Raw genomic sequence first — 22803 nt, 5'->3', positions numbered from 1 at the left:
CCAATTACAGCATATTTAAGCTCATTTAGCTCGATTCCAAACCATTTAAAACCCAATTATGGACCGGTGACCGATCGTTCGAACTAATAGAAACGTTCTCAATAACCCAAATAGTTCAAAAACAATGTGGGGCCTTAAATTGATGGGGATCAATTAGCCCCGATTGCTTGACACCCTAGTCAGATCTGTTCCTACCCGTCCCCATGTGGATAGCTGATCCGGATTCTATACCCACAACCACCAGGGTTTTAAGAATCAATATCAAATTGGCCGTATCGGGGCTGATCCGTATTGGGTTTTGGCCATATCAGTATCAGAGTAATGTAAATAATGGTCAAAATATGATACAAAATCGGTAGCTTTGAGGGTAAAAATGCCCGATACAGATCGATACGTATCAATGGATCGGTATTGGCAATACCCGATCTGATACCGTCCAATTTAATATGACAAGTTGACAACCACATAATCACCAAACTCTCACGTAAACCATAACCACCAAACGTCTCCCCTAAATTTAGATTTCAGATTTAAAAAACAAAAAACACAGTTTACGCGTTAAATTTTTAACAAGGATTCAGAAAACAGAAAAACCAAAAACCGTATAATAGAGAAAATGGAAAAATAATTAGTCAAATAAGGGAAGAAGAGGACCTAAGGTCGGTGTCCGCTACCGCCACTAGGCCATAAATAAGCAAACCCAAATTGCCAATCGCGTCTTTTAGGTTGGTTGTTTTCTCTCTCTCAAATCAAGTCTCTCGTCTCTATCTATATAAACTCATTCAAGCCAACCCTCCCTTCGTCTTTAATCAAACTCTCTCTCCTCAAAGCAGTTCCATCCATTCTTTCCCTTAAATTTTGGTTGTTTCTCTTGTTTCCCAATTCCCATTTCAACAAACCCATCAACCTCCGAAACAGAGGAACAACAAGTATACATTTAACAAACAATTAATCTCGTCATGGCTTCTAAGATGATTACACCCCTCTGCCTTGCCTTATCTCTCCTTCTCGTCCAAGGAGCTTTAGGTCTCGATTCTTCTCATAATCTTTATCTACTAGCTTGATTTATGATTTATGATTTATGATTATGGTGATGTGTTACTACCGTTTCAGGTGAGATCGTCTGTGAACATTTGCCGAACAATTTGTGCGCATTCTCGATAGCTTCGTCTGGGAAGAGGTGCGTATTGGAGAATTACAAGACAAACGAGGGGAAAATTGAATTCCAATGCAGGACGTCGGATGTGGTAGTGGAGAGGATGAATGATTTGATTGAGACCGACGAATGCGTCAGGGATTGTGGTGTCGATAGGAACTCCGTTGGCTTTTCTTCCGATGCTTTGCTTGAGCCGCACTTCGCCTCCAAGCTCTGCTCCCCTTCGTGTTTCAACAGATGCCCCAACATTGTTGACCTCCATTTCAACCTCGCTCAAGGAGAAGGTAACAATCGCTCATCTTTTTCAACTTTCCTCTGTTCTGTTCAATCAATGCCTTCAAACCATTTTGTAGATATGGTTTTTTATTTTAATTTCATTGAATTCCCTTGATTACTTGATAATGTACAGGGGTGTTCTTGCCGGATCTATGCGAGGGCCAACGTACCAACCCTCACCGTGCGATGACGGAGCTCCTCAGCTCTGGTGTGGCACTTGGTCCCGTCTCCGGTGAAGCATCAGCACCGTTATTTTCCACTGCTCCGGCCCCATCTTCCTTCTGATCAAATCAAAGTTTTGCGGTTGTTTCCTTCCTACCAACACACATACATGGCTGGCTGTGTAGTAATTAAGCATAAATTAGTGAGGTGATTTGGGTTCATTTACTGGGGTTCGGGTGGAGAATTATTTTATTTTTCTATTATAGATGTATAACCCATTCCTTTTATTTTCCCCCTCTTGTATTTTTGGGTCGAGTATTCTTACTTAAGAGATAATACATTATCTTTCTTGCTGATTTCATATCTATTAATTTCATATAATCTATCTTTCATTTTCTCCCCTTTAATTATCATTGGATGGATTTTTTTTTTTGGTAAAGTCATTGCATGGATTCAGTGACAGCATATATGCATATATAAGAGAAAATAAAAAAGAAAAAGGATCTTTGAGTTGGGGAAAGATACGCTAGCACCTCTGTATCTTTCACTTAATTTCTTCATCTAATGCATGGTATTAAGTATTGGTATCATAGGATTGGTGTGTGGTTTGTGTGATTACACTTTCATCAAAAAAAAATAAAAAAAATATTGGTATCGTATCGCCCGTATGGGGTGATACATACCAAGTTTGCTAGTCATCGATATCGATACTGTATCAATAGTACGGTACGAACAAGGGATAAAATGGTCAAAAAACTTATTTTTTAAAGGAAATTCATGGGTAATTTTGTCTGATATAGTCGATACCGTATCGGTATCGTATCAGTTTTGCGTGTTGCTAATACCCATTTCGATATTGCGCACTAAAACCATGATCAAATGATATGATTTTGTTGCCCTCCAATGTATGACTACCATTTTGTAGCATCTCATTGATGTTTTATAGTGTGTTCAAATGAGTCTGGTCTGGGCTAGGATGTGTGTAAAAATTTGCCATCTAATTAATATATTTTCGTTTTTGTTATAAAAAAAATCAAGTGGTGGTAATGGATACCCATTTATTATCGGAAAAAAAGAGAGAGTAATGAGTACCCATTCATCCTTACCTATTTTAGTCTATCCTTGCTTAAACTACTCCTTTGGATTTCATCTGGATGGCTTGCAAGCATACGAGAATGTTCTTGTACGTGAACTTGAGCCAAGTCCGAGAGTACTCTCTAAGAAAACATGGGAGTAAGTGGTAAGATTCTCATTCAGTATAGCTTTATGAAGATTCTCATTCAGTATTCGAGAGTACTCTCTAAGAAAACATGGTCCTTGTACGCTTCAGAGGCGCACATATGGAATCCATCATGTGAGACCCACTTTAGTGGATTCCATGTGTATGCCTTTAAAATGTATAAGACCCATCCTCTTATGAGAATGGGAGCCGAACTCAAATCTTAACTAGGGTGTCAACTAGTCAATCCTAGTCGATTTCGATCGGGGTTTATTCAAATCGAAATTTTTTTTTTTGGTTTCGGTTTTAAACAGCTGTTTTGGGTTCCAGTTCCATATTGACACCCTTTTATCACCTACCTTTGGCTTCGGGTCCAAAACCAACAAAAGAAGGGATTAAACTACTATGATTGATGCACTGGACCTCAACCCATTACGTATCTATTTCTCCGTATAGGAAATGAGTCAGCCGGCCGGTGGGAACGAGAAGTATGGGATATGTCTGGTGTTTGGTCGAACAGAGACGAAAGTCGACCATAGTGATCCGGGAGTCCCATGTGCAAGGGCTCTCACTCAACGGATCAAAGGTACGCTGCAATGGTGCAACATCTGTTGGCCAAACAACAGTCCAGGGATCAAACCATGGTTCCTTAGGGAGACCAAGATATTTATCTTTAGGGTTTTGCACGCCCTGGGTTAGCCCATGGTGTCCCATGGGTGCCCCATTTTAATTTTAGGGTTTCCCATGGTCGCCCATGGGAACCCTGGTGTATCCCTATTAGGGTTTCTCCTTCCCTATTGCATTCCATAAAATTAATTATTACAATAGGGACGGAGAAATTCGTCTCTAGTCCATCACATGGCAAGAGGGATCCATCCCATACTCGAATGCGCTGAAATTAATCGATTCGAGTTTCTTTCGCATCCCATAAATATTAATAATCAATGAACGAGAAGGAATTAATAAAGAAGCGCTAACCTGGTGAGCCTCAAGTGTTGCTCCTCCAATAGACAGTGGTTCTTCCTCCAATGAGCGCTCCAAGCAAACAGATCCCGAACCTCCAATGGTGCTACCAAGGTTCTACACGTCAATCCCAGATGCCCTCAAACTCCTCAGCACAGATCTAGGGTTTCACAAACCCTAACTCTCAAACACAGGTGAGAGAAGCAAGAAGAAGAAGAGAGATCATAAGAGGGAAAGAGAGAAACCAAAAATGTAGGAGAGAGAGTGTCTGCTCTAAAAACGTGGAGAGCTTCTCCCTTCTGCGTTTTATGGTCCCCTATTTATAATAATAGGGTTTAATTAAATCCTAGATAGATTTAATAGAGCCCTAGTGAGAGTCGACTCTCTCTCTCTCGATCCCCGATTCTGTTTAAACTCAAAGTGCTACACGTGAAGAAGCGAGAATCTAATAGGGAAAATATTAATTAGATTCTTTATTTAATTATTAATGGATAATTACAATTAGCACCAAATCCATTAATTAAATAAAGATCCAATTAAATTAGCAAATTCAAATAACTCTCTATATGATAACAATTTATCATATACAACCCCAGCTAATCAACACCATCATTATGGAATCTAGGGCATGTACACATGTTTGCCTCCACCCCAATCCAATAGTACATGGACCCTTGTGGGTGAGACCTGGCTAAGGTACATTGTTGTCTGCCATGTTTGACCCTACCCTTACCCCTTTTATTAACTTGACTTTATGTGGGCCTTGGGGCCCAAGTTAAATTTTCAGCTTGTGTAGGGGTGGATGGTTGTTTGACCCTATCCAAACAGACCTAGCCTACACTTATGAGGCCTTATCCAAAGGCCATTAAAAGTGATTTTCTATATGAGAGAGAGGGTAAGACTATTCCTTAGTCTTTCTTTTTCTTTTCTTTCCTAACCTAATCGTGAAAAGGAGGAGAGCTTTGAAGAGAGGAGGCTTGACTCCGAAGAAGGAGAAGGAAGGGAAGAAGAAGAAGGAAACGATCCTGGGTTTGGAGCTTTAAAGAGGGTACATCGTGTGTACCTCAAACCAGGTAAGCCAAGTGCCCTTTTCCCCATTTTTCTCTCTTCCCCCTTGCTCGTTTGAGCTTGGGTGGTTCGTTGGTTGCGACCCCAAGATGGGGATTTCTTTTTGAAACCCAAAGGGTTAGCTCGAGTCATGTGTAGTTTCCCCTTGTAGGATGCTTTCCTATTTTCATTACACTCCTATAAAGACCTCTATTTTGACCTCTTGCTTTGAATCTATTTGATTCTAAAGCTTCAACCACCAAAGAAAACCCCAAATCTGGATTTTTGAGCTTTTGATCCTTTAAACCCCCTTAAATCTTTGAATGTTGGGTGTTTCTAAGACCCAAATAGACTCCAAGACACCCCTCCCTTGTCCCTTGAGGCTTAGAGAACCAAATGGGACAACTCGACGTATCGAAAACCATGTACCATGACCACATCATTCAGCTAATTGAGCTTTTTATAACTTAGGAATGGACGTATTTTTCGGTTGGTCGATTATCGGCCTATAACTTAGTAACTCAGGGTTCCTCTATGAGGCCAATTCGCCTATAAACTGGGCTCATATCTTATGTAACTATAATGAGGGAAAAGAGTAGGTTAGTAAGGGCAATTATCTTAGGGCATTTTGGTAAAGAAAAATAAGGTTGTTTGGTTTTGGGTGGTTCATGGTTAATTCTTGGTTTGGGTTGGGGTGGAAATTTTGAAAAAGAATAATAAGATTGGTTTAGTTTTATGGTGATTGCGATGGATTACGGGTTTCGCTCGGGACCGTCGGATGCTAATCAGCCTAGGCCCGAGATCGGGGTTCAAACCCACACACCCTGGCCGTATAGGGTAGCTCGGTAAAGACAGCCCCTCTCCCCCACACACCCTAACATCGCCACGCCCCAAATAAAAAGCACTTGAGAGGCAAAGGTAAGGGCAATGACCTTAAGAAAAACTCTTGGCAAACCCTACATTTTGAATGGGCTTCTTTCTACAACAAAAGCATAACAATAAGGGCTAAGTTACTCACTAAGGTAGTCCTTAATAAAGCATTGTTCCAAATTTTGTGAACAGGTTTACCTCAAGGTTCCAATCAAATTTGACACGTGACTAATGTAAATTTAGGCCTATCTATCCAACGTCAGGAATTATCACATCACCAAATCGTATGAGATTTAAGTGATGAATCACCATGATAAGCTTTTCAAGTTGGCCCGTTTGAAGCAACTTTTACTTAATAATGAAAGAGTTAACCTTAATAATGGGTAGCCTTTTGCAACCTATTCGGATTTTGGATTCTGAGCGAATTTTCATATTGGAGGCCCATAATAAGCCCATGTCAAGCTCAGGTTACATCACTCATCAATCTACGACGTTAATGCTTTTGATTAATCAATGTTTCCACCTTCGAGGATCTACCATGGCTGCAACAAGTCGGGCTTTTTAAATCCCAGCCCAACCTTGAGTCTCCTTGGTTGGGCTCGAGCCGACCCGATCCCGACTCAAGGCACGGAAAATCCAACTCTAACCCACTCTCGGGTTGGGCCAAGTTGACCCTGATTGGCCCTAATATCATGGAGTTGGGAAAGGGAGAGATGCATGGACTAGACTGAGTTGGACTGGATCAGGGAGAATATTGTCAACTTTACATAATTTTCGACTCAAATCCTCTCCCAGGGTAGGCACCTAAAGAATCAATGGAATTATACTTAAGAACTTGAGGGGAATTAAGACATAGAGTGGCTGTTTCTATTCTCTCGGTCTGCAGATCATCTTCAAGTGTCAAATCTAACTTGCATATTGAAGACCAACTTATAAAAATATTAATTAAAGTAACTATTAAATTTTAAAATGAGACAGTTAAATTAAATTCCTAGTAATACAAAATTTAAAAATAAAATAAGCAAAGAAATTAAACTTCATTCTCTAAGGCTACGTTTGGTAAATGTACGAACAAAGAACAGGCGTTCTTGACTAAGAACGTTCTTTTGCGTTCTTTGTTTAGAACGGCGTTACGAGACCAAAAATGATGCTTTGGTAACGGTCTCAAGACTGTCGATAAAAATGGTGTTTGGTAAAAAATGTTCTTCCCTATTTGATGTTAATTACAAAATTGCCATTTCCTTCTAAATTACACCAATAAATACTTGTAAAATTCTTTTCTCTCTTACCTACCTTGGCATAAAATTAAAATATCTCATTAACATAACCAAAGTAATTATAAAAATATACCAAATTTAGAAAATGCCATTAAAATTGGGTTCTTATGTGGATTAGTGTCATGAACCAAAGAATGCTATGACACTTGAATAAAAATTGGGCCTCGGTGGATTCGACACATGTCTATCCCTTGGAACATGGTCATGTTCCAAGTGCTCTACAAAGTAATTTGAGCTAAAGACCCATCAAGTACTCATTGATTAGGGACATCACATGTCTAGGATAAAGTATTGTTAATTAATTTACTATGTTCTTCCCAACCTAGTACTTGACTACCATTTTTTTTTTTGTGGTAAGGTGGTACTTCCTGCTCAGGACCACCGTTTATATCGCATGCAAAAAACATACAATGTATAAATGTTCAATAAAGGTGAATGGATCCATCACAACCCTATAATCGGGTTTGATGGAGACACACTTGTCCAACAACATCTTCACTTCTTGATTGGGTTGGTGTTCATCACCCTATATCGAAAACCATGTACCATGACCACATCATTCAAATAATTGAGCTTTTTATAACTTAGGAATGGACGTATTTTTCGGTTGGTCGAGTTATCGACCTATAATTAGTCTCATCCTTAACGAGCTAATTAGACTATAAATGGGCTCATTCCAATGTAACTATAATGAGGAAAAGAGTAGGTTAGTAAGGGCAATTATCTTAGGGCATTTTGGTAAAGAAAAATAAGGTTGTTTGGTTTTTGGGTGGTTCATGGTTGAATTCTATGGTTTGGGTTGGGGTGGAAATTTTGAAAAAGAATAATAAGATTGGTTTAGTTTTATGGTGATTGCGATGGATTACCATAGAAGGATAAAATCATAAGGAAGAAAATCGAGATACAAAATTTATTCAAAATTTATTCAAAATCAAGAATACAAAGCCCCTCTCCCCCACACACCCTAACATCGCCACGCCCCAAATAAAAAGCACTTGAGAGGCAAAGGTAAGGGCAATGACCTTAAGAAAAACTCTTCGGCAAACCCTACATTTTGAATGGGCTTCTTTCTACAACAAAAAGCATAACAATAAGGGCTAAGTTACTCACTAAGGTAGTCCTTAATAAGCTTGTTCCAAATTTTGTGAACAGGTTTACCTCAAGGTTCCAATCAAATTTGACACGTGACTAATGTAAATTTAGGCCTATCTATCCAACGGTCAGAATTATCACATCACCAAATCGTATGATTTAAACTGATGAATCACCATGATAAGCTTTTCAAGTTGGCCCGTTTGAAGCAACTTTTACTTAATAATGAAAGAGTTAACCTTAATAATGGGTAGCCTTTTGCAACCTATTCGGATTTTGGATTCTGAACGAATTTTCATATTGGAGGCCCATAATAAGCCCATGTCAAGCTCAGGTTACATCACTCATCAATCTACGACGTTAATGCTTTTGATTAATCAATGTTTCCACCTTCGAGGATCTACCAGGGCTGCAACAAGTCGGGCTTTTTAAAATCCCAGCCCAACCTTGAGTCTCTTTGGTTGGGCTCAGAGGCTAACCCGATCGACTCAAGGCCTCGGAAAATCCAACTCTAACCCACTCTCGGGGTTGGGCCAAGTTGACCACTGATTGGCCCTAATCATGGAGTTGGGAAAGGAGAGAGATGCATGGACTAGACCGAGTTGGGTGGATCAGGGAGAATATTGTCAACTTTACATAATTTTCGACTCAAATCCTCTCCCGGGGTAGGCACCTAAAGAATCAATGGAATTATACTTAAGAACTTGAGGGGAATTAAGACATAGAGTGGCCTGTTTCTATTCTCTCAGTCTGCAGTCATCTTCAAGTGTCCAATCCTAACTTGCATATTGAAGACCAACTTATAAAAAATTAAATTAAAGTAACTATTAAATTTTAAAATGAGACAGTTAAATTAAATTCCTAGTAATACAAAATTTAAAAATAAAATAAGCAAAGAAATTAAACTTCATTCTCTAAAGGTGTTTTTCTTTGAAAATTCGTGTTAAAAATATAGAGAGAGCATAATATTTGAATTTGTAGGTAATTCATTTCTTTTGACATATTGTAGACGAGAAATGTCAAAATAAATCATGAGGATAATAAAAGGACATTGTCTCAGTTGTCAATGACTCAAAGATGGGGTTGAGCCGTTGTGAAACATAAAAGAGTAAAGCTGCGTTTGGTATGCATTCTTACAATGCATTTTAGGTCGATTTTGTATTCTCAAAAGATAAAAATAGTTGTTTTTATCGTCTAAGAATGCAAAATCGACCTAGATGCATTCCAAGAATACATACCAAACACAGCCTAAGTTTCACATAAAATGGGCAGAAAATATAGAAAGCTAACAAAGTGTAATGGAATCTTACACACTAGCATTTTATTGATTGTCAGATCTCCTTCCTTGCATCTCAGCCATTTAATCCATCAATTGTGTAACCATGTTGTCACTCTCTCTCTCTGTCTCACTACTTCTGCTTGTTCGAGATCTCATGGCATCCCCAATGTGCATGATCTAGACGTCACAACTTGCCCTCGTAGAAGAGGCGCCAAAGCCCACACACCATGTTGTGGAGATAAATGTGAACGCGTTGATGTCGGTGTAGAGAGAATAGAATTGCAAAAACAAAATGGATTGAAGGTTTAGCCACAGTGAAGAAAATGGATTGCAACAACTAATGGATTAAATGATTAAGATGCCGAGAGGGAGATTTGACAACTAATAAGATGCTAGCGTATAAGATTCTATTACACATCACTAGTGTATACATCACCATTTCCCGTAACTTAATTGGGTAAATTCTATGCAACATTAATTAAACAAGTTATCTATCAATCCAATGGATTTGGATTAGTTTGTCAAACATTTAGTTACATGGTGAAAATGAAGATATGCATAATTTGGCTTCTTTGACCAAGAAAAAATTCAATATATTTAAGAAGGCATCTTATGGAGATATAAAATGTAAAATTGAATGGCTCAAAGTAAATGATATTTTAAATGTCTAGAGCCCTGAATTCAAGCCTAGTCCATATAATAATTGGGTAGGCCAAACCAAAAGCTGATGACCAATAAATTAGGAGGCCGGGCAAGCTTCAAATGGGAAGAATGAGCTGGTGATGCTTAGAATTTATTCACATATCCTCTATTGTAAGTCAGTCATGAACATGCTAGCGGGATAACCAATATAAAGTTGTCAAAATGGATGCCACTTGAACACCTGATGCCAAAAATATAGAACAAATTAATCTCCATTGCTTCTTATGATCCCATCTTACTTAGTCAAAATAGGGACAGTGACCTGCAGTCAATGTGAATTCACATGGTTAATTATGAATGAGTACTCTCTCGTTTTCTTTAAATTTTGGTTTGGTTTTGTAAGCACATTGGAAACAGTGATCATTCATGTTCTAGGTCTGATTGGGTATGTTTTCTATTTTAGAAAAATTTTAGCTTTATTTTTGCAATTTATTTCAGTGAAATAGAAATCAATTGGAATAAAAATTCTGGAATAGTCGAGGATTTCTTTTAATTTTGAAATTGAAATTGGGTTTCACTCTTGCTCTTTAACAGTAATTTCATGTTAAAAATAGAATACCAACCTTTTTCCTCTCGTGATGGTCTCACTACCACCTTTTTTCTTCTCCTGATGGTCTCACCACCACCATGTCCCACGACCACTTCCTCGCCACCATTGCCACCACCACATAGTTAATTTGATGGTTAAAACAGTAATTTCATGTCAAAAATAGAACACCACGTACCCTTTTTTCCTATCGTGATGGTCTCACTATCACCCTTTTTCTTCTCCTGATGGTCTCACTACCACCATGCCCCCCCACCTGCTCCTGGCTACTATTGCCACCACTTCCTTCGTACCCCTACCCCTACCCCTACCCCTACCCCTACCCCTACCATCCTCTCCCTACCATCCTCTCCCAAAGAAATATAGAGAATTTATTCTCAAAAGTTGTACTAACAAATTGAATTCTTATCCTTAAATTATTTCAGATTGAGGTAACTAAAACAAGTTGAGAATTTATTCTCAAAAGTTGTACTAACAAATTGAATTCTTATCCTTAAATTATTTCAGATTGAGGTAACTAAAACAAGTTGAATTTTTTAACAAAAAATCTATTTAATTATTGACTAATTCTTGAAATAAGTTCGAAATTGAAATAGAAAACATACCAAATATGGCTTAAGAGAAGTAAGAACTTCACAAAATCATAAAGGTTTAAAGAACCAGAATCTGACATGTGTCCAGGCAATCATGTGTTGGTAGAAACATACGTAATATAAGCTCTCTTCTTTATTTCCTTACATGACCATGGATTGATTTTGACAAATCCTGGTACATCAGAAATGGGTCCGCTTATGTCTTAAATATGTTGGCTTGGCTTTGGGTGAACAGGAAAGGAAAGACTATAATATCAATCTATCATGAATCTTTCACTGAAATTTGTGGCTCTTCTTTTTAGTCAGATAAGGAAGAAAAGTTATAACCCCAATGAGGGGAAAGAGAAAACAATATTTCTATGCGGGTCCAGGTTTGGGCCTCCATTAAAGGAGCACTGAATCTCCTCCCATTTGAAAAAAAAAGGGTCATCAATAGGATTTGGACTTTCATGGACCTTTCATAAAGCTGTTGTAGTGCAAAGAGGGGACACTTGCCTACATTTTTCCCATTTTGAGGACAAAAGCCAAGAATTGTACATTCAAGTTTGTCTGCCAGTCCTTCTTCATTCAATGACTAGCTAACACATCTATGATCTATGTATATATTCTGTGCTCAAACCTTATTGAAGACCTTTTTGAATTAAAATTTCCTTCCCAGAAATAGAATCAAATCTGTGTTCTAGATCCAACATGATCCATTGTTTTGGTTGCTTAGCCCTTGGCATTGGAGTGATCAACGGGTAAGAAATAAATAGGAAGGGCTAGTGCAGAAAAGGAATTGATCATGATTTCGAATCTGTTCTTATTTCCATTCTCCCGCAAAAAGATCCTATTTTCCACTTTTAATTTGTGTAAGGACATTAATCACAAACTCTTGTGCTAATGTTATCATAACTTACGGATTCAGATCTTCTCCGGCATGGGTGCCTCTCCAGCACGTATCCTATGGCTGGGCTGGCATGATGGGTACCGGGATGTGTGCATTATGCCAGCCTAATTGTCAGATGCGTGCTGAAGAGGCACCCGCACGGGAGAGGTTCTGTAACATTGAGAAAGGGTGACAAATAGCCAACTAAAACTGTTCTTTTTTTTTTTTTTTACAAAAAAATGTTCGTTTAATAATGATTCCTTCATTCATTTTGACCATAAGATGGATGGAAAAGCTTTCTCCCATGCTTCTTCAACGGTTCTTGTAGTACACAAATCCCCCCCCCCCCTCCCTTTGTGTTTGTGTGTGGGGGAGGGGGGGGGGGATTTCTGTCCAATTTGCATGGTGAAAAATACATTTTGACCAGCCATTCTACCACATGGAACAGCGATGATGTTGAGAAGATCTCGGAGGGATTTCTAGATTGTTTGGATCGACAAAAGTCCACACGATCAGGCTGAAAATACTAATATTTTAGCGCAACTTATGAGGATTATAACTATTAACTCGGGTGGAGTTACGGTAACCCGAATTCCAGAATGGCAACCTTTGTTTTACGATCAGGGAATTTGTGCGTTTAACAGGTGTTCGGGGCCTCCGAAATTTTGTACGTAAATTGTTATCTTTTAGTTTTGCTAGTTTCCTATATTTCTAAATTTGTAACTATATTTTGTTTCTCTCTTTATAATTTGACCTACTTATATAAATGTTGTTTTGGATTCAATAAATCTTCTTCAAGTTTATGAACAGTGAAATCCATTTTTTTTTTTCTCTTCTTCCTTGTGGAATTAGGTTTTTTTTTTCTAAACCATGTGAATTCGAAGATTCATTAGCTCTAGGACGAAGGTATCTCAGCCTAGTCTTTGTTTAGGCTCACGGCAGGCTCAAGCCGATAGGGTCAAACTTGAATACCTCGGGCCATCATGCATTGACACACACATACACATAGCTACCATGTGGCTCAAACAAGAAAAAAAATATATATAGCATGTGTACATTGGATCCCACAAAGATAATTAAACTATTGATGGCATTAAGCCATGTATAGCTAATACTTCTTACAAAATTTCCCCCATCAGACTTAGCTACCATGTGGCTCAAATAGACCGGCTACCCATGGATACACTATGGTTATACATCCGTCCATGAAACCCCTCTCTCTCTCTCTCTCTCTCTCTCTCTCTCATACATAATCTCATAATTTTATTACTTAATTTACGCTTTTTGCTGTAACGCAGGTTGGCAGTTGGTCTTCATAATGCGTTGGGTTCCTTTGTAGCGCGACATGGTGTGTAGTGTACATCCATCAGCTCACAATGCTGCGTGTCTGAGCATTGCAAGCCAACGAATGATGCGCTACACACCATGTAGCACTACAGAGGACCCAAATCCCCCTTCATAATCTTGTTCTCTCGCGGACCAATGATGGGGATTTGGGGAGGTAGCTTCAATTCAAAGTAGGGGAAGGAGGATGAAGTGCTAATTCAACGCTACGATTGTATTATGACAAATAGGATCCCAATCATTCAATGGGACCCACCACTGAGAAGATATAAACGGGTTAAACGGGTTGCATATATAGGCATTAATTGGCGCATTGCTATATAACCATATGGATATCAGAGATCCATTAAGATATCACACAACCTAACCCGGCCAACAAACACAGTGGATCCCACTAAGTTCTGTGCGGCTAAGAGCACCTAACGTTCACCCAATAGAAAACAAACCTTATGATATGGTTTTAGGAAATGGTGTTTAAAACTTGAAACATGGTGGGTTGACCCAAGGTGGATCCTTAATTCCTATCCACATGGTTGGTTTGGCCGGCCAAACGAGTCCTCCATGGGATTCAGAAAGGCTTAATTATAACCATCTACACAAGATTGTGTACTAAGATTTATATCCTCAAAATCAAAGAAAATAAATCTCTATTACTTATGAGAGATCTTGTCTTAAAAGGCCTATTTGAAAGACTTATTCTTGGTATAATCCCTCTATAAAACATGAGTAGGGCATAGATCCAATATAGACATATATATGTGATAAATGTTGTGATAGCTAGCTCTCGCCCTTTGGGTCAGGGGATCAACCTTTTAAGTTTTATATCTTTTTCCTAACAATCCAAATCTATATTATTGTTGATCCATTGATAATGGCATATGATGTATTAATACCTATTTAGGTAATTACAACTAAACCACATGATTAGTCAAAGTTGATGTTGATAATGTATGACCATGAGTTTGGAAATTCAATAAACATGCCACATGATAGACTTTAAGAGATGTTTAAGAGGACCCACAATGTATGAAAAAAGTCCCCAAAATTAACGAAGGAAAACGTACCCATTAGTGGTTTTCTAAAATGCATTTGACTTGCTTGCTTTGTTGTCTTTACAACTATGGCATATTGTGAAAGAATGTCAAAATTTGTTTGAAATTAGAAAAAAGATAGTAATCAAGGGCGATTAACTTGAAGTTGAAGGTATATATGGTTGCAATGTTCAAAAGGACTACTTCATGAAGTCCACCCAAGTGACCATTAAAAACAAATATATGGATAGGGTGTCTCTCATTTGAGATGTATTTTCTTGGTGGAAAGATGTTGTGGAAGTATCATAAAAATCTCCAAAAAAGACATACAACACTACTCAAAAGCAATAATGTAATCAATACCCACTTCCATCTCCACTACAACCACTACACTCTATCTATGCTCACTTGAATAAACCATCTCTCTATTTCTATCTCCTATTTTCCTCCTGACACCAAACTCACCAAACTCTTTTGTGATTATCTTCATTGCCCACAGTTGATCTTGAGTGGATCAGTTGGCCTGATCAAAGAAAGGCAATCTAAGAAGGTTCTGAATGACCTCATGCATTACACTTGCTCACGCAGGGGGATTCAAGTGTGGTTATTTTCAAAAATGAAAAGATAGTGGTGTCATGCTTTTAAATTTATTTTTTTTTTTTGGTAGTAAAGCATCTATTTATTCATAAGTGTAAAAGCCAAGGCATCCAAGAGGCATATCTTTTGGAGTCAAGGAGTGGAAATAGGTCATTCTATCTTACATGAAATGGATAGGGCCTTCTAAGCTAGAGAGTCAGCAACATTGTTAATCTCCTTAGGAACATAAAAAAACCTGATTAAATGGAAATAAGAGGAAAGTTGACAGATGTCATTTACATTTATGGAGATCTCAGTGGTAAGAAAACAATACCCAGAAGTGACAATTTGCAGAAGAAAACGAAAAATAGAGAAGGCATACAACGCACACCACTAAGGATTTAAGTGGTTCACCCCCAAGATGAGAAGCTACGTCTATAGCCAAACAACAGAATAGATTTCACAATCTTTGAAATGTTACAAACCCTTACTTTCAGTTCTCCCAAAGAAAAGAACATTATATAGAGAAACCCTAACCCAGAAAGTACAAAATTACCCCTAGAACCCAAAAATGACCAACTAGTTTGGGTCGGACCAAAACTAAACATTTATTGAAATACATATTGTTTTGAATGTCTCAACAAGCTCTACACAGCCCACCGTTGTACCTAATTTTTAGGCCATTCGAGATCGTTTGGAGGCCGAAATGGCCCTCCAAGATTCCAAAGATCCTCCAAACGACTTTCTGGACCGAAATCAGGTTTCACCAATAACACTCAGTACGGGGGTTTCTTTTTGTGTCTTGAATATAACCGATCAAATCCTTTCTGCCCAAATCCACCTCTAAATTGTTGATGCATTCTCCAATAGCTTGGACCAAACCCAATCTAATAGCAAGGCCTTCTCCCACGAGGATAGAGCCTAGACACACTATACAAGTCATTCGGGGCTTCCCTAGTAGTTTCGTTAAGATATCCAATTCAATAAAGAGTAAGTAGGGTTACACCAACCGAACCCTTCTCTTTTGCTGTCTACTGTTCATATATTGTCAGTAGCTGCCATTAGGGGTATTGTTAAATTGTCTGGAGAGCTTGAGCAGTGAACAACAGGTAAGGGTCACCTGTGGAACACTGTTTAATTTATTCTCTATAAGGTATATATATAGTAGAGAGAGATGAGATCATATTATGGGTTTTAAACCCATTAATCCCCCATGGATCTAACATAACTAGTAATAAACCAAATCACTGTTAAAACTTGGGAGGAGAAGGAGATGAGTTATGTGAGATTACCAATCGATTTTCTTTTACACCAGTTTATGTGAGATGTGTTTTGTATGCATTCTAGATCGATTTCGCATTCTAAAAATAACTATTTTTATCATCCGAGAATATGAAATCAATTTAGAATACATACCAAACACAGCCTAATATTATCTACATATAATCAACCAAAGAAAAAGAAGAAAAGAATGTAATTAAACGTGTGCTCACTTGATCCAAGCTGTTTGTGTTTTCCTCGTTTTAGCTTATGATGATGAGTTGCTCAGTTGTTGTGGGATGACAATGGCGGCTGAACGTACGGTAATGGAACTGAGTAGGAAGCGACCGGGGGAGGATTCCAAAAGGATCGCATGATCCCACACTCATAACCATAACCTCAATCCATGCTGTTTTTTTAGATGGAGAGTTAGGGATCAATGCGATCCCTTTGGATTCCTCCTCGAGTCGCAGCAGAAGATGATCCAAAACAGATTCTCTCTCTCTCTCTCTCTCTCTCTCTCTCTCTCTCTGTGTGTGTGTGTGTGTGTGTGGAGAGAAATTAAAGTGAAGAAGAGGAGCCCTGGCTCAATATAAAAGAGACAAATGCCCTAACAAGGATTTATATAGGATTTCCACATACCAGTTGTGGTCTAACTACCAAATATGTTTTTGAGATATTTAATTGTAGAGAGGTAGGCATAGGTCCCATCCTTTTATGTAAAAACCAGACATAATCAAAAGGTTCCACCAGTAAGTGGGTCATGCATCATCCACCCTCCATATTTAAAATAAAATATTAAAAAAAAAAAAACCCCACAAAGCTTTGCCATTTTTCTTAAAGAAGGGTAGGTAAATGCTCCTAGACGGAAAAAATATCCCCACGCCACCGCCAGAGAAGGGATTCCTTTTCACACCCTTTCACATTAGTATTCTCTCTTTCGAAACAAAATGTAGGTCTGTTATTAAATGAAACCGTCTCCCATCCTCTTGTTGGTGCAATTTTTCATTCTAACGTTGTGGAAAATCTCTGCCTATATTTGGTGTATATATAGAATTTTTTTTTTTTTTTTTTGGGTTAGTTATGAGTGATCAAGATTAGCATTAATCAATCAAAGCCATTAAATCATGGAGTTATTGCATTGTGTAGAGATACGGTGTAAATGTACCTAGGGATGATGAGTGAATACTTAACTTACAAATTAATGTTTTAGTAATTAGTACTAATAAGGTTAGTTTAATTATTCATTAAAGTCAGGAAGGATCAGGATCACTGTCACCCTACCAACCTATACCTAATTGTGCCCTAGAGGTTGTGCACATGCGAAGGTGGATATACCTTTCAATGGTCCCAGCTTTAAAGACCTCTCACCCTATACTCTCTCACCTCCTTTTGTTGATTAATAATATTATTCTAATTTCTGACTCGTAATGATAACATTGAACTATTGAAGTATCAAGGTATATATATACATATGCAGCAAAAACCATAGGGGATTAGGGTTAGGGAGGAAACCCTAATCCCCTATGGTTAAGAGCACGATAACCTCTGTTAACGATAATCTGTCCTTCCATGTCGAGTCTCGTCTAGGCTCTACACGGTCGCCTAGATGAAAGATGAGACAAATGGACAGGTATGGGAAAAGAAAATTAGAAATCTATTCTCTACATGTGCTTACTTAAATGGCTGTCTTTAAACTTGATCGGGGGAAGAGATTCAATTTTAAGCTGCCGCATAAGATTTCTGGTCTATCTATTACCTAAACCCTTTTGCGCACCATCTCTATACTGACCTAATTAGCTCATTTGCTCATAAATTATTGCTTCATTTGGTACAAGCCCTTACTTTTATGGGATCAATTGGTTAAAGTTTCTCTCGACAGCACATCTGTGTACGTTCATGGTCTACTTCAAATCAATTAATAAAAAAAGAGTTTATTTATATTTATGATTGCGTGTTAATAGTGGGTTTTGATTGTCCATAGGTTTTAACCTAAAAGTGTTCATAATTAGATTAGTTGTGTATCTTGCTAGTATATATGTTGTATAGTTGCTTATCTTTTAATGGTCTTACCTTGTGTAGCCCTATTTGTTAGAGTTCGACATGGAAGACGAAAATCGTGCCTTGCAATGACCGTCTTACCCCTGCTCGAGCAAAGTGCTCGGGCAGGGGCAAGGCGGTCATTGCAGGGCGACTTGTATGAGCACCGCTCAGGCCTCTCTGCCCGTGGTGCTGTAGAAGATCAGGGTCCAAATAATAAACTCACATTGGATGTGAGTAATCTGATGTGGAAGTTTATAGACACTTGAACACTTGGCTAGCTTGTAAAGAAAATTTTATTCAAATCCTTAACAAGTGATATCAAAACCAAAGTTATGGAATTTTGGGTTTTTGGAATTAGTGCCAACAAGGTCACATTCATGGAGGGGCATCTTTGTCATTGGAGAAGGCAATCAATCAATTTTATGATAAGCCACGGTTTTCTTGCATGTTGATGACTGAATTGGGCAATATGGCTAATGGTTATATTTTTGGGAGAATGTTCTTGTGCCACAGTGTAGGTTGTGCCCAGGCACATGGGCAGCCTGTGTAGGGGGGCAGGGTGGTCATTGCACCCACCCCCATGTGCCTGGGCGCAGCCTGCGCTGCGGCACAAAGAACAGCGCCCCTATTTTTTTTTTGTTGACATGGATAATATATCTAGAGTCTTGGTGCCTGTTGAGCTGCCACGTGGTGGGAAAATTTATGTCTGTGAGACTGTGATAAAAGTGTGCATGGGCCAGATTTTGGGGGGGGGCCTATATAAGCCCAGGTTCAGCCCAACAAAATACAACTGCTGCTTGAACTAGGCCAGAGCGACCGATAAAAACCTATGACCGTGAGCTTGAACCCTAACACAACTAAAATGAATGGGCCCCAGGCGAAGTCCCAATATATATATATATATATTATATTTTGGTAACTACTCCAAAGTATATTCCAAACTCTAGATATAAGAGCATATGTTTATGCTATGCAATGGCCTATATCGGTTAATAACTTCCTTTTGTTTACAGGACAAAGGTTTTCGTCCACTTATTCTTGCCACATGGCATGTTAGGTGGGGCTGAAATTTTTGGTAGATAGATACACCCAAGGTCTTCGGATTCGGCTCCTCTCCTGTGAACACCCCCGTCTAGGGAGTGCCCAATGAGGCATCCAACGGCGGTGGGGCTACTCGCAGCATGCTTGGATGTGTGTTTGGCCCCACCCCAACACGCATCTCGATGCACTATGAGCAGCCCCGCCATTGGATGCCTCAATGGGCACCCCCTGAACGGGGTGCTCGCAGGAAAGGAGCACGATCCAAGGTTCCTCCTCACAACGGCATATGAAAAATAAATGATTGAAGTTGAAGTTGAAATTTGACACATGATCAATCCAAAGCATTCCCCCAGATATCCAATGGTTATAATTGTCACATCATCCTTCCACATAATGCAATTAAATGAGCAAAGCTTAGGTGCAGGCCTTCTAGAGAACCTTTTATCTTGTTTCTCTACTAAGTTTTATTTTAAAAAAAAAAAAAAGGTGCAGAAAGAGAAGTATTTTTTGTTGGGGGTTGGGACCTAGATTCTCTTCATATCTTCTGAAAAATGAATATATTCATCCAACCTATTTGAATTAGAGAAAAGTATTTTAGACCATGAACAATAGGTGATGGGGGTTATTGATGAACTTAAAGTTCAATCATAATGTCATGTCACCATTGGTGAAGAGATTCTCTTTGCACCTAAGTGAAGGAAAACTTAATCCTTTGTTGTGACTTGTGTGACTCATTTCCTATCCTATAGTCAACCCTGATGTGTGTATGGATTCTTGAACAAAAATACGGAGACAAATATCAAATTACAGAATTTTGTAAAATCTATGCAAGAAAAAAAACTCTCTTGCTTTACGCTCAACCAGGAAGGAAATGACCACTAATTAAAGACCAACGAGAACATAAATTGAAAGATTCATGTGTAAACGAGAACATAACGTAGTTCTTGATCTTCTTGAAGATGTGGATGTATTCTTCATCCTCGGCTTTTGCTTGATCGGCTGTGAAGATATTGTCTTAGCAAATGCCAACTTACTCTCTTGAAGGAAGGTTGTTGAAGTGGTTGCAATGTTTGGAAGGAAAAGTGTTCTTCCTCTTCTATATATATGAGCTTAAGAGCTTGATCAGATGTGGAAGGAAAAAAGTTTCAATTTGCTTCTTGTTCTCTCACTGAAGGGTCTTTAGAGCTTCAAGGCTTCTTCTTTATACGTGTCCAAGTCCTCCCTGCCATTGAATTGATGGTTGGAGAAGAGTTTGGAATTAGAGGTAGAGAGAAATTTTTTCCAGGCATTTGTAGCCTTTTAACGTAACGGTAGGAATATCCGTTATGTCACTCCTTGTTTGTGATTGGTGGAGAACCTCCTTATCCTATATTTTAATATGGTAACTCAAATGGGTTTGACCTTGGATTTGATTTATGGATGTGGGCCGCACCAATGGATTTTGATTAGGGGTGTCAATAATGCCCGGTTGGCCCGAACCCGCCCTGAGCTCGACCCAGACCCGACCCTGATTTGCCAGCCCGAAGGGCGGGTCAGGGTTGAGATTTTGGCTGACCCTGGCAAGGTTGGGTCGGGTCTAGGATAAGACCCCGGGCTTAGCCCGGCCTGGCCCTATAGGCAATGTATAGTTGTAATTATGTACAATTTGTCATGGAAAAGACAAAAATGCCCATCTCTTGAGGGTAAACTACTGAACCCTAATACCCAATTTCGTTTGCACTCTTCATCCATCTCTTGAGGAAAGCGCCGCTCAAGACCCCTACTTCTCATCCTTGGTTCATCACTTCCTCCTTTCCTGCTACGATCAAGGTATCAAGCATTCAAGCATTGAGCAGCTTGTTTCTCCTCCACTCGACCTGCTACGGCGCTCTCTTGACACAAGTATGTTCATGACCAAGAAACATCCTTTTCCTTCCTCGATCTAAAAAGACGAAGAACGCCACAACAGTTCCCACTGCCCCACCAAACCCCACAAAGTATCCGCTCAGTACAAAGTATTTTTGCTCTCTGTTCCTTCTGGCAGAATCTCCTGCAATTTTCCGACAGAAAGCAGATCCGGGTCTATATTTGGCAGGCGAATTCCCACCCCAGTCATATGGGTTCTCCCGTGAAAAGACTTTGCTTTGTTCTTCAATTTCCTCGCTCCCTTTCCACTGTCTTCTATCCCTCTTCGGTTCCCACTCTTCGAAGGATTCGGCATTTTTTTTTTCTCTGTGTAATGAGTTTGAAAATCGATCTCCTCAATCTGCTATAATGGAAGAATCTGGTGTTGGGGAAGCCAAGAGCTGGGGATGAGCTTAGGCTCTCAGGGTCCCCGTCGATTGCAGCGATCATAACCAGATTTATAGAGTTGTAGAGCGAAGGGGAAGTAAAGGGTTTGGAGGCATTAAGGGAAATTGAGATCCCTTTGGTATCATTCCCATAAGGTTGTTCCAAGAGAGGTCCAGGACCTGGCAGGGTCGGGTTGGGCCGGGCCGGGCCGGGTTAGGGAAAACCCTGTCAGGGTTGAGGGTTTCTTGGCCCTGCCAGGGTTGGGTCAAGGTCAGGGTTTAGGTTAAGGCCTCTAGGGTCAGGGTCAGGGTCAGGGTTTAGGCAGGCCCGGCCCAACCCGACCCATTGACACCCCTAATTTTGATCGTGGGTAACCTATGTATACTTGAGCTTCTGAAACTCAAAAATATATTTGGGCTTTTTGAGTATGGGCTTTAGAAATTGGATTGGATTTATCAAAGAGTGATGTGCAATTAATTCAACCGTTTGAAAACTAAGAAATGGTTTGGGTTGGCCGGCCACACATAAAATTTTCGATTCAAATTCAATCCATATATTTTCCTATGTATTGATGTTTTCTATTATATTTTTAGTAATATATAGATTTCTTTTGAATAATTGTTTAAAAGTTTTATTTTTTCATTAGATAGGTATAAATTTTATTCTGTCAATTGGCTAACTCTCTTTGAAACTTGACATGTAATCAAGAGACTTTGAGGTCTTTCTATTTGTAAATTTCAATCCCATCAACTTATCATGTGGCAAAATTTTGGTCCATTGTTCTATTGAGGCCTTCATATGTATCAGGCCTATTTAAAAAAAGCTTAGACAATTTAAGGGAAAAAGTTTTGTACAATGCAAGTTCAAAAATGAAATTGCACACTCCCTCAGTTATCACCGTTTATATGAGGGGTTGATATGTCATAAATGTCCCTCACCCTTTTGTCAGATTCCAAACGAGATTACCTTATTCATCTGAAACTGCACTCGGTAGGGTAGGGAACCCTCTCCCCAATTTAACTAGGGTTTTGAAAACTTTATTTTTCCCTAGCCATGCAAAGAGAACACTACCATTACTCCAGTTATGCATGACTTAAGTCCCGTGGAGGGATATGATGTGATTGATCCAAACCATCAGATTGATATGATGCCCCCGGCCCTAGATTAGGAAGAAGCCCATGGTTAT

At 39.1% G+C, this 22803-nt stretch overlaps 1 protein-coding gene across 1 annotated transcript; it reads left to right on the top strand.

Moving 5' to 3' along the window:
• Window positions 1–952: 952 nt before the first annotated feature.
• LOC122643480 lies at window positions 953–1741 on the top strand. The gene is made up of 3 exons (XM_043837102.1): window positions 953–1026; window positions 1114–1440; window positions 1566–1741. Exons 1-3 carry the CDS (start codon window positions 960–962, stop codon window positions 1715–1717), a joined length of 546 nt encoding a protein of 181 aa, XP_043693037.1. The 5' UTR covers window positions 953–959; the 3' UTR covers window positions 1718–1741.
• The last annotated feature ends 21062 nt before the right edge of the window (window positions 1742–22803 follow it).

The sequence above is a fragment of the Telopea speciosissima genome, chromosome 1, assembly GCF_018873765.1.
Source record: "Telopea speciosissima isolate NSW1024214 ecotype Mountain lineage chromosome 1, Tspe_v1, whole genome shotgun sequence".
NCBI classification, from domain to species: domain Eukaryota; kingdom Viridiplantae; phylum Streptophyta; class Magnoliopsida; order Proteales; family Proteaceae; genus Telopea; species Telopea speciosissima.
This window is presented reverse-complemented; position numbering and strand designations above follow the sequence as displayed.

What these genes read in the sequence shown, in the direction of transcription:
- LOC122643480 (XM_043837102.1), top strand. Translation starts at nt 960, where the DNA reads ATGGCTTCTAAGATGATTACACCCCTCTGCCTTGCCTTATCTCTCCTT. An exon ending in TCTCGTCCAAGGAGCTTTAG is followed by an intron (nt 1,027 to 1,113) that starts GTCTCGATTCTT and finishes CTACCGTTTCAG; the next exon opens with GTGAGATCGTCTGTGAACAT. An exon ending in CAACCTCGCTCAAGGAGAAG is followed by an intron (nt 1,441 to 1,565) that starts GTAACAATCGCT and finishes GATAATGTACAG; the next exon opens with GGGTGTTCTTGCCGGATCTA.